Source organism: Symphalangus syndactylus, chromosome 7, assembly GCF_028878055.3.
Source record: "Symphalangus syndactylus isolate Jambi chromosome 7, NHGRI_mSymSyn1-v2.1_pri, whole genome shotgun sequence".
Lineage (NCBI taxonomy): Eukaryota > Metazoa > Chordata > Mammalia > Primates > Hylobatidae > Symphalangus > Symphalangus syndactylus.
In genome coordinates this window covers 49069992-49082484 of record NC_072429.2, presented here as the reverse complement: position 1 = coordinate 49082484, position 12493 = coordinate 49069992, and the positions used below count along the sequence as shown (strand labels likewise).

Here is a 12493-nt window from a genome sequence, read left to right as displayed (position 1 = left end):
CACTACTGTGTGGCCCAGTTTTGCTTTTTATCTACACATAAAACAGCATTTATCGACAGCAGTCTACATCTCTTTCAGGGAAATAACAAAAGTGGCTTTATCTTTTACTTTCAAAACTGTTTAGTGGTTTTCTTTGCAGGTTTCCCTGAGGCCTTTGGACTGGATTCCATTTTATTTTCCTTTTTATCAACACCAGAATCCGTCCTGGTCTTATATCCTGGAGGGCTTTTGGCTGCCTTAATTTACAGCCAAATTAGTTTGGCCTTTTCTATAGCTGGTTTACCAACCTTCTCATCTTTGCAAAGCTTCTGGGTCGGATGTGGGTCTGGGCCCCAGGACTCCTGTGTTGGCCTGCCCTTTCACATAATCACTGCAGAGTTTTTCATCTATTTTTACATCAGGGGGGCAGGGGAGTGGAAGCTACTTCCAGCAACAGCTCTCGGTTAATAACCAGTTTCTGCAAGTAGCAGCAGCAGCAGCAGCAGCAGCAGCAGCAGCAGCAGCGTGGGGTCACGGTTAGGAATTTGGGCTTGGGCATCCAACAGACTTGGCCCCAACTTCCAGTGAATTATTTCATTTCTTAGCTTCTCGGTTTCTTCAGGCCTAAAATGAGGGCAAAAATACCTACCTTTCACGGAGGTGGATGTGGAGACTAACAAGGCGATAAATGTTAAAGGTATTCGAGAAAGAGAAGCCCGTGATAATGAATAACTACGATTTTTAGGCCCACAGCCAGGTTATTCCCAGAAGTTGGCCCTCCGCACCAGACCCCCGCAGCCCGCCTCGGGCGAAGGGCCTCCCCGGCTCCTGCAGCGCAGCCGCGCTGACGACTCGTCGAGTAGCTCGCAGCCCTGGAGGAGCTGGGGGCTCGCGCAGGCGTCAGAGCCGGGCGGCGCGCGCCGCGAGACTAGCACGCAAGCGCCGCGGCCCCAGGCGAATGAACGGGCGGGTAGTGCAGGTCCGCCATGGCTGAGGCGTCAAGGTGGCACCGAGGCGGTGAGGGGTCCTCTTAAGGAGTGGGAGGGACAGGGGCGATTTGGCAGTTCCAGACACCCTGAAAGGAATTCTGCGGCCCCAAATTCATTTGAGAATTGTGACTGCCGATACCTTTAGCCCTCACAGCCTCCCCTGGAGAAGCGGAGAGGGACAGATGGTCCCATTGCACAGACGGGAAAACTGAAGCCCTGAATGAGGTGGCGCTCGCCTCTTGCCGGAGGCTTGAGCTGGGCGTTGTCACCTGCTGTCGAGTGACCGTCGCTAGGCCGGTCTCTAAAGTCTTTGGTTGATCTGGGGAGTCGTGACCTTGACAGAATTCAAGCCGGGGTGTTTTTCCCCCCTGCAGCAGAAACCAGCCTTCCTAGGAAGCTGTATTGAGGGTGGAGAAAACGGTTAGGACAGATGAGAGGTTTTGCTTGTTTCGTATTTTGCTTTTTCATCTTAAGACTGGCGAGAAGACATCATAATATAAAATCTGTTAGTGGCCGGGCGCAGTGGCTCACGCCTGTAATCCCAACACTTTGGGAGGCCGAGGCGGGCGGATGACGAGGTCAAGAGATCGAGACCATCCTGTGAAACCCCATCTCTACTAAAAATACAAAAATTATCCGTGCATGGTGGCGCGTGCCTGTAGTCCCAGATACTCGGGAGGCTGAGGCAGGAGAATCGCTTGAACCCGGGAGGCGGAGGTTGCAGTCCAGCCTGGCGACAGAGCTAGACTCCGTCTCAAAAAAAATCTGTTATTAATAGTATATAGTAAAAAAATTATCCCTGCCTTGTAAAACTAAGAATTGAAAAATAGCCAGAAGCTATTGGAGCTTTCCTCCCCGAAGTGTAAGGACTAAAAGTGGCTGTGGTTTTTCCATTATTGTCACTTATAAACATAAATTACATAATGATGTAAAGAAAAATTTTGTCTTATATCTCACAGGGGCTTCGAAACATAAGCTGCATTACAGAAAGGAAGTAGAAATTACAACCACACTTCAGGAATTGTTACTCTACTTTATTTTTTTAATAAACCTATGTATATGTAAGTACACAGATATGAAGATGCTGTTTGTTTGAACTAAGAAGTTAAAATGTGGAGATGAAAAATAAAACATACAAACTTCAAAACCATAGGCTGTCAGGCTACTAAAACTCAAAATACAGTGACACCATTTAAACATAATCTTAAATTCATTTGGATTCATTTCATTTAGAAATTGACTATTTTCAGTTCTTAAGGGACAAAATTTTACATCGCAAATGTAAGAAGCTTCCATAGTCAATATTGATTGAATTATAATTATTCCTTTCATTTGGCAGTTCTGTCTTGAACGTAATTCATCCCTTGGGTTGGCAACTGCAATTTGATTTTGTTTAGAGTCATGTAGACACATCAGCTGAGTTTCATAAAGTACAAATGAGGCCAAAGTTCATCTTGGTGTCTGCCATTAGCTTGGTTCTTTTCACTGACCTATTGCAGTTAAAAAAATATGTTTGTGCTGAGTCAATGGAAATAATTAAGGAGGACTAGGAAAACATCTCAACCTGCATTCCTCCTACCTGTGGGTCAATAGCATTGGCTTAATATGCAAAGAGGAGTATTAAAGAGCATTTGTCTTGATGGCACCCAACATACAGTAGATGAAAGCTCACTGGCAGCATTTATCTCATGTTGGTATGTGCTACACACTGGCAGTTGTATAGCAATTAAGTAATTAATTGATGTTGTAGGGGTGAGTTTGAGTCTGCTCTTGATTGAAAAGACAACTATAAAATTAGCCAGGTGTGGTGGCACACTCCTGTAGTCCTAGCTACTGGGAAGGCTGAGGTGGAGGATTGCTTGAGCACAGGAGGTTGAGGCTGCAGTGAACTGTGATTGCAACAACTGCACTTCAGCCTGGGTGACAGGCTGAGACCCTGTCCCAAGGAAAAAAAAAAAAGATAACTGTAGGCAACTTTATAAATTAAGATATCTTAGACTGCTTTATAAAAGCTTACTTATGAAAACTACATGCTTACTACAGAACATTTGGAAAATGTAAAAATGTAAGTAAAAAGATCATTTATAATCCCATTATTCAGAGATTTTTAAAGAACACTTTTTTTAATAAAGCAACCTGAATTTCCATTTATAATGTGATTTTTTTTCTTTTTTTTTTTTTTTGAGACAGTCTCGCTCTGTCACCCAGGCTGGAGTACAGTGGCTCACTGCAACCTCCACCTCCTGAGTTCAAGCAATTCTCCTGCCTCAGCCTCAGGAGTAGCTGGGATTACAGGCCTGCGCCACCGCGCCCGGCTAATTTTGTATTTTTTTAGTAGAGACAGGGGTTTCACCCTGTTGATCAGGCTGGTCTGGAACTCCTGATCCCAGGTGATCCACCCACCTCGGCCTCCCACAGTGCTGGGATTACAGGTGCTACACCACGCCCCGCCACTAGTTAATATTTTTAAAAACTCATCGTGTACCAAAACACAGTTTAAAATATTCTGTGTACATCATCTCACTTCTCACAACAAAACTAGGAGGTAAGAGATACTATCCCTGTGATGGGACTCACACCCTTATCTGTCTGAATTCAAAGTCCATGTAACCTTAACCATTCACCATACTACATTGCCTTACTCTCATGTAGAGAAAAAGTCAACTTGCAGAATGGTGTGTATAATGTGTCCTCATTTTTGTAAAGATAAAATTATTTATTGGCCAGGCACGGTGGCTCACGCTTGTAATCCCAGCACTTTGGGAGGCCGAGGCGGGCAGATCACGAGGTCAGGTGATCGAGACCACGGTGAAACCCTGTCTCTACTAAAAAATACAAAAAATTAGCCGGGCGTGGTGGCGGGCGCCTGTAGTCCCAGCTACTCGGAGAGGCTGAGGCAGGAGAATGGCGTGAACCCGGGAGGCGGAGCTTGCTGTGAGCCAAGATTGCGCCACTGCACTCCAGCTTGGGCGACAGAGCGAGACTCCGTCTCAAAAAAAAAAAAAAGATAAAATTATTTTCTTTATAAATGTGTATGCATAAAGAAATATCTGAAGAATATTTGCCAAACTAATTCTAGAAACCACATCCTACTTTTTATATTTCTAGTTTAGATTTTTTTATTACTTTTATAATTAGATAAAATAATAAAGTTTAATTTTCAAAATTGAGAACAAAATATAACATTTTTAATCCTGATAAGCTGAGTTTTTAAATGTAAATTATTAAACAAAAAATTCTTCTCCTTAGTGACTTTTGGGATGGTAAACCCACATATGTATTACTTAAACAAGGTTATGTCATCTCTATTTTTGGACACTTCTGTGCCTGGTGAAGAAAGAACCAACTTTAAGTCTATTCGCAGCATAACTGATTTTTGGAAGGTAAAGTATCTTGTGACTGTGGATGAAGTACATTTAGGTAGTCCGTGAACCCTTGGCATACATAGTGGGCACTCAATGAATATCTTTTGAAGGAATGAATAAAAATAAATGTCATTTCCTTAAACTATTAGAAACAACCAACCAGTAAGTGTTTTTGAAAGCCTGTGTTCTCAGTTTGATACTATTCTTGTAATTTTTAAAAAAATTTTTTTGGCCAGGCACGGTGGCTCACGCCTCTAATCCCAGCACTTTGGGAGGCCAAGGCAGGTGGATCACCTGAGGTCAGGAGTTCCAAGACCAGCCTGACCAACATGGTGAAACCTCGTCTCTACTAAAAAATACAAACGTTAGCCAGGCATGGTGACAGCCACCTGTAATCCCGGGAGGTGGAGGGTGCAGTGAGCCAAGATCATGCCATTGCACTCCAGCCTGGGCAACAGAGCAAGGCTCCATCTCAAAAAAAAAAAAAACATTGATTTTTTTAGACATTCTCATTTCATTTGTTAAATAGAAGACTCGCATCTACTATATGAGGGTTAGGATCTAGTCTGTAATTGTGTATACTGAAATTTACTCTTAAAAATTTCTTTAATTGCCCAGAAAGTGTAATATGTGTGGTTTTGGCATAAAACCTTTACTGTTTATATGTGTTACAGTAAGGTACAGTATATAATAAAATATACATATAAGAATATAATTTCATGGTGTTTTTACTTACGTACGGGAATCATTCCTTCAGCAGTGGAATAGACTTGCTTTTTCCATTACATTTAACATAGCAACATGCTCACATTATGAGGAAAGAACAGTTAAGGGGACAGCAGTTTCAGCTATCCCAGGTCACAAAACCTGGCATATGCACATTGGGGCATATAAGGACAAGGCAGAGAAGGCTTCCAGTGGTGATGACAATTTAGTTGCATTTTGAAGCATGAATCAGGGATGGGTATTTTAGGAAGAAGGAACAATATGTTCTATAAGTAATTCTACATGTGGAGCTATGCTTGGTATTGTGAGCATATGGAAGATGAGGTGGAAAAGGCCAAATTATGAATTGGACAGAGGTCATATCATGAATGCTGTGCAGGAATTTGAAACTTATCAAGGAGACAGGGTCATTTCCTGAAAGAGGGCAAGTGTGAGATGAGGGCTAAATGATCCTAGATAGTTGGTTTAGGCTAGGTGAAATAGGAAACAATAATAAAAGAAGTGGTGGTCACCTTGCCACTTCGTTATTGTGTTTTCTGAAGCACGTACGTGGCCAATGGCAGAGAAGACAAAGGGAGGAAGTAAACGAACCCTGGGCTTGGGTTCATCTTAGAACAATCAGCCAGGGCCAGAGCCAGGAGTAGCAGGCACCATGGCCAGAGTCGGGGAGGAGGGTTGGGAGGAGGGGTACAGACAACTTTGAAGTCATGATGTGTGGCTATAACCAGCTCTGATACTCATGTATTGGAAGAAAATTTTCAATTTACTCATATAAGGAGAGAAGAAGGGCTATGGGATTCCATGAGTTAATGCTTGTAAAGTGCTTAAAGCAGTGCCTAGTACACAGTACGTGCTTAATGAGTGTTAACCATCCACAGTAGCTTCATTAGCATTACCATTACCATTAATGGTAGCTTGGTCAATAGTTTGATTTTCATACTCAAAATCTCTTATGCATAATGTTATGAATGTAGATTCTATTGACATGAAAATATTTTTCCCATGACATTTGTTTTTCTATATGAAGTTTATGGAAGGACCCCTTTTGGAAGGTCTGTACTGGGATTCATGGTACAATAACCAGCAGCTGTATAATTTAAAGAACAGCAGTCGCATCTACTATGAAAATATACTTCTAGGACTCCCCAGAGTTCGTCAACTAAAAGTCCGCAACAACACATGCAAAGTCTATTCATCTTTTCAGTCTTTGATGAGTGAATGTTATGGCAAATATACTTCTGCAAATGAAGACCTCTCTAATTTTGGCCTTCAAGTTAATACTGAGTAAGTAGCATAAAATTATACTGTAACTTTTTCTAGCATTTACTGTTGTATCTTTTAGATATGAGCCTTCCAAGTAACACCAGCTGGGTCCTGGAAGGGTGAGGAGACTGTTTCAACAGTAGTAAAAAAGGAAGATTTGGAGATAGCAGTGTTTAGAAAAGGAAGGGTGAACGTATTATTTTTTGTTTACTTTAGGATGCAAAGTGTTTTCTTTTTTCTGACTTTGGTATATGAAGTGCTTAGTCATATTGGACACAGGGCAAAGCATCCATTTTTGCTTCTAAAATGGTCAATTAATCTGCTTTTCTGGCTGTGGCTAGATGCCCACAACACATCCCCAAGACCATCTGGGATCCTTAGTGGGTGTCTCAGGTGTGCTCTGTCACTTTCCTCCTCTCTCATTCTGGCTACCTTCAGTGATTTTTTTCTGTTGCTGCCCCTACTAAAATGGGGCAGTTATGCTCTACAGGAACTGCATCTGTTGATGCTTGCCAAAGATGCTATGGCCATTGTGTTTCAAAGTGACTGAGGCTAGTGCTGGTGTAGACTCATGTGTACACTTTATATTGAAAATGTGAGGCCGGACATGGTGGCTCACACCTGTAATCCCAGCACTTTGGGAAGCTGAGGAAGGAGGATTGCTTGAGGGCAGGAGTTCGAGACTAGTCTGGGCAACATACTGAGACCTAGTCTCTACAGAAAATTTAAAAATTAGCCAGGTGTGGTGGGGCTTGCTTACCTGTAGTCCAAGATACTCGGGAGGCTGATCCAGGAGGATCACTTGAGCCCAGGAGGTTGAAGCTGCAGCAAGCTATGATCACACCACTGCACTCCAGCCTGGGCGACAGAGGGAGACCTTGTCCCTAAAAAAAAAAAAAAAAAGGAAGGAAATGTGAAAACGCAGTGCCACTGGCACTGCCTCTCCTTGACACAGAAGCTGCTGGTATCAGTGCAATGCACACTTTGTGCTTTTAGAGCCTTATGAAAATCATTGGCTCACGCCTGTAATCCCAGCACTTTGAGAGGCTGAGGCAGGTGGATTATTTGAGTTCAGGAGTTCGAGACCAGACTGGCCAACATGGTGAAACCCCATCTCTACTAAAAATACAAAAATTAGGCAGGTGTGGTAGCAGGCACCTGTAGTCCCAGCTACTCAGGAGACTAAAGCACAAGAATCACTAGAACCCAGAAGGTGAAGGTTGTGGTGAACTGAGATCATGCCACTGTGCTCTGACCTGGATGATAGTGTGAGACTCAGTCTCAAAAAAAAAAAAAAGGCCAGATGCGGTGGCTCACACCTGTAATCCTAGCACTAGCTGAGGCGGGCGGATCATCTGAGGTCAGGAGTTCAAGACCAGCCTGGCCAACATGGTGAAACCCCATCTCTACTAAAAATACAAACATTAGCCGGGCATGGTGGCACATGCCTGTAATCCCAGCTGAGACAGGAAAATCACTTGAACCCAGGAGGCAGAGGTTGCATTGAGCCAAGATTGTACCACTACACTCCAGCCTGGGCAACAAAGAGCAAAACTCCGTCTCAAAAAAATATATATATATAGGGAGAAGAGAATAAACATTTTTTGTAATTTGATATTTATTAAAGTGATACAAATATCTACAAAGGCCTACCCTTTCCTACTCATAATTTCCACTGTCCAGAAGCAGCTACTTTTAACTTTTTTATAGTTGTTTCTTCTGGTATATACTTTGTCTTTCTAAATTACATCCTCATACTGCTACCTGATACTTGATTTTACAGTTGTGTTTTGGTTTTGGTTTTGTTTTTTTCGTTAGGGGCAGGATCTCACTCTCGCTCAGGCTGGAGTGCAGTGGTGTAATCATAGTTCACTGCAGCTTCAAACTCCTGACTCAGGCAATCCTCCTGCCTCAGTCTGCTGAGCAGCAGCTAGGACTACAGGAATACACCACCACACCTGACTAGTTTTTTTATTTTTTGTAGAAACAGGCTCTTTCTATGTTACCCAGGCTGGTCTCAAATTCCTGGTCTCAACTAATCCTGCCTTGCTCTCCCGAAGAGCTGGGATTACAGGTGTGAGCCACTGCACCTGGCCTCTATTGTTTTTCTGTCTTGGAAGGTGATCTGTCATATAGCTCTCTTATGCTACCCCCTCTACACACACTGTTCCTATTCCTCTTAGCATCTCAATATAGTTATATCATAATTATTGTCAATCATTAGTCAATGTTTATATTATAAATATGAATAATGATTATATTTCTTTTCTTGAACAACCTCTCTTGAACTCCCAGCATTAATCATTGCTGGGTTTTTTTTTTAACTTGTTTCTTCTTTGTATGAGTTTTTAGTGTTCTTGAGGACTTGTATGATTCTTATAAATCGAATACATTCATAAGTATGATGATACATTATTATTATTATTATTATTATTATTATTATTGAGACAGGGTCTCGCTCTGTTGCCCAAGCTGGAGTTCAGTGAAGATCATAGCTCACTGCAGCCTTGACCTCCGGGGCTCAAGCAATCCTCCTGCCTCAGCCTCCCAAGTAGCTGGGACTACAGGCACATGCCACCACACCCAGATAATTTTTGTATTTTCTGCAGAAATGGGATATCACTATGTTGCCCAGGCTGGTCTCAAACTCCTGGGCTCAAGCAATTCACCTGCCTCAGCCTCCCAAAGTGCTGGAATTACAGGTGTGCGCCACCACACCCAGCCCATTCTCTTAACTATTACAGTACTATTCACTTTCTTTCAACCCCAAATTACAAGATAAAGCAATTATTTACACCTTTTAAATTGGAATCCTAAGACTAATCTTTTAAGTATTTTAATATTCCAAATTCTCATAACAAGTACAAATACTTTATTAAATACCAAAATTAACACTATCAATTAGGTTTATTTTATAATCTCCATACTTTACTGGAATTGTGAATTAATATCTGTTAATCCTCAACAATGAAAAAAGAATCAGTTTATGCTTGCCTAAAATGTAAAATTCACTAATTAAAAACAAAAAATTGGAAGCTAGGAAAGATCTGGTGTAACAGATCTTCCTGTTTCTACTTAATAGTCATGTGTGGAAAACACTCAAAAATACAACTATGGAAGTTTCATTAAAACATAGGTACTTTTTCCTAGTGGTGTCTCTTTCCCTCCCTGCTGAAACATAGTGTTATTCGTAGAACAGGTTTAAGTAGTGCATCTTTGAATAACCTTTCAAATCTGTTTTTGGGGAACTGAATAGAGAGGCTGAAATGAGGAATCAAAGCTTTCTTTTTTTGGATATCCTGTAATTAAGTTAAAAAATAAAAAGAAGAAACAAAAAAAAATTTTTTTTTTTTTTTGAGAGAGTCTCACTCTGTCACCCAGGCTGCAGTGCAGTGGCGCAGTCTTGGCTCACTGCAGCCCCCGCCTCCTGGGTTCAAGAAATTCTCGTGCCTCAGCCTCCCAAATAGCTGGGATAACAGGCATGCGCCACCACGCCCAGCTAATTTGTGTATTTTTAGTAGACACGGGGTTTCACCATGTTGGCCAGGCTGGTCTCAAACTCCTGGCCTCAAGTGATCCACCCACCTCAGCCTCCCAAAGTGCTGGGATTACAGGCATGAGCCATTGCACCAGGTCCAAAATTTAGTTATACACAGTTTACTTTGATTTTATGTACTTTCGTTAAAATATCTACGTAACATGGACATTGTAACAAAGTTTTTATTGAGCATTTATAAACAATATATTACAAGACAGATTATGAAGCACCTTTTTTACCCATTTCTGAGCCAAAACTCTTGATAGTTTTTTCCTAGTCAAAAACTAAATATCTCATAACAGAAACAACCTGTTAAAGAAAAAATACAGTCGTCATTTTCTAGATTCCAAGCTCCCTGAAACAACAGACTTTTTTTTGTTTTTTAGAGATGAGATCTTACTATGTGACCTACGCTACAGTGCAGGGACTATTCACAGGCACCATCATCGACACTGCAGTCTCAAACTCCTAGCCTCAAGCAGTCCTCTCATCTCAGCCTCCTGGGTAGCTGGGACTACAGGCATATGCCACCACACCTAACAGATGGATTTTTTTTTTTTTTTTTTTTTCTGAGACAGGGTCTCACTTGGTCACCCAGGCTGGAGTGCTGGAGTGCAGTAGTGTAATCATAGCTCAGTGTGGCCTTGAACTCCGGGGCTCAAGCAGTTCTGCTTCAGACTCCTGAGTAACGAGGACTACAGGCACGTGCTGCCATGCCCAGCTAATTTTTGAAAAGTTATGGATTTTTGAAAAATTATCTCATAGCACCTAGTCCAGTGGTGTTGCCCACCATATGCATTAAAAAGTAAAAACTACATTAAATCTTAATTAAATCGTAATCCTTTAATCCTTAATGCATTGTCTTGCTTTAAAATTACTATAATACTTATGAATTTACTACTACTTTTTTAAAAACTACTACTTTTGTTTTGGTTTTTTGTTTGCTTTTGGTTTTGTTTTTGTTTTGAGACAAGGTCTGGCTCTTTTGCCTGGGCTGGAGTGCAGTGGCATGATCACAGCTCACTGCAGCTCAACCTCCCGGGCCCAAACAATCCTCCTACCTCAGTCTCCTGAGTAGTTGGGACTACAGGCACATGCCACCATGTTTGGCTAGTTTTTGTATTTTTTGTAGAGATGGGGTTTCACCACATTGCCCAGGCTGGTCTCGAACTCTTGGGCTCAAGGGATCCGCCTACCTCGGCCTCCCAAAGTGTTGGGATTACAGGCATGAGCCAGCACACCCGGCCAAAAAACTACTGCTTTTGAACCAAAGATCAATTTAAATTCTTAGAATACTTCTCAGTTGGGCTTTCTCATTTCACCATTATTCTTTTTATGTGTAACAGATGGAGATATTCTACTTCTAATACCAACTCCCCTTGGCACTGGGGATTTCTTGGTGTTTACCGAAATGGGGGATACATTTTCACTTTATCAAAATCGAAATCTGAAACCAAAAACAAGTTCACTGACCTTCGACTGAACAGCTGGATCACAAGAGGGACTAGAGTTATTTTTATTGATTTTTCCTTATATAATGCTAATGTAAATCTATTTTGTATTATCAGGTGAGTGACTCAAAACTTCTTTTCATAGACAGTGGTCAATGGCCTACAAAACTTCTTTATTAGTACAGTTGACCCTTGAACCACATGAGTTTGAACTGCACAGGTCCACTTAGATATGGACTTTTTCAGTAAATATATTGGAAAATTCCTTGGACCTTTGTGACAATTTGAAAAAACTCCCAGACAAACCATGTAGCCTAGAAATACTGAAAAAAAAATTAAGAAAAAGTTAGGCATGTCATGAATGCATAAAATACCTGTAGATACTCATCTATTTTATTGTTTACTATCACAAAGTATACACAAATCTATTATAAGAAGTTAAAATTTGCCAAAACTTATGCACATAAACATATGGCACCATTTGCAGTCAAGAAAAATGTAAACAAAAGATGTAGCACTGTATCATAACTGCATAAAATTAGAGTACGCACTGTACTACTGTAAGAATTTTGTAGCCATCTCCTGTTGCTATTGCAGTGAACTCTAGTGTTATGAGTATCCATTTAAAGTGTCGTGTGATGCTCACCATCTTCACATAAGCAGTTTGTCTCTCCAGTAAATTGTGTATCTCAGTAAAAAAGTCATCTCTCATAGTTCTCGTGTGTTTTTTATCGTATTTAGTGCAATACCATGAACCTTTAATAACACCATGGGACCCATACAAAATGCCACTAGTGATACTGGGGGTGCTCCCACAAAGTAGAAAAATATCATGACATTACAAGAGAAAGTTGAATTACTTGATATGTATCATAAATTGATGTCTGCAGCTGCAGTTGCCCACGATTTCAAGATAAATGAATCCAGAGACTAAGGATCATTGCCCTGGAAACAGGGGGAAGGAAAGGAAATTCATGAAGCCATCACTGCAGCTATGCCAGCAGGTGTGAAAACCTTGCACTTTTTGCAAAATACCTTTTTATCTCATTGTAAATGCAGCTTCTGTGGGAATGCAGGATTGCTATAAGAAAGGCATACCTTTAGATTCTAATATGATTTTAAAAAAGCAAAGTCAGCCAGGCATGGTGGCTCACACCTGTAATCCCAGCACTTTGGGAGGCC

The 12493-nt window shown here is 41.3% G+C and overlaps 2 protein-coding genes across 8 annotated transcripts in view; one reads left to right on the top strand and one right to left on the bottom strand.

Annotated features, from left to right (window-relative positions):
- KLHL3 (kelch like family member 3) overlaps positions 1-857 on the bottom strand; it is a 275134-nt gene extending 274277 nt beyond the window's left edge. Inside the window, exon 1 of the mRNA XM_063642807.1 lies at positions 629-857. The gene's annotated coding sequence lies outside the window, so the exon portion shown is untranslated. The remainder of the gene's footprint in view (positions 1-628) is intronic.
- Positions 858-931: 74 nt separating this feature from the next.
- PKD2L2 (polycystin 2 like 2, transient receptor potential cation channel) overlaps positions 932-12493 on the top strand; it is a 50621-nt gene continuing 39059 nt past the window's right edge. For 3 of the 7 annotated variants that reach the window (XM_055286134.1, XM_055286137.1, XM_055286140.1), the window contains exons 1-5: positions 932-996; positions 1928-2029; positions 4218-4351; positions 6087-6343; positions 11207-11428. In XM_055286134.1, the coding sequence (XP_055142109.1) occupies positions 966-996; positions 1928-2029; positions 4218-4351; positions 6087-6343; positions 11207-11428 (746 nt within the window). In that variant the 5' untranslated portion in view covers positions 932-965. Of the gene's footprint in view, positions 997-1927; positions 2030-4217; positions 4352-6086; positions 6344-11206; positions 11429-12493 lie in introns of those variants that run through there. The other 4 variants (XM_055286135.2, XM_055286132.2, XM_055286136.2 and 1 more) reach the window with 2 other exon arrangements.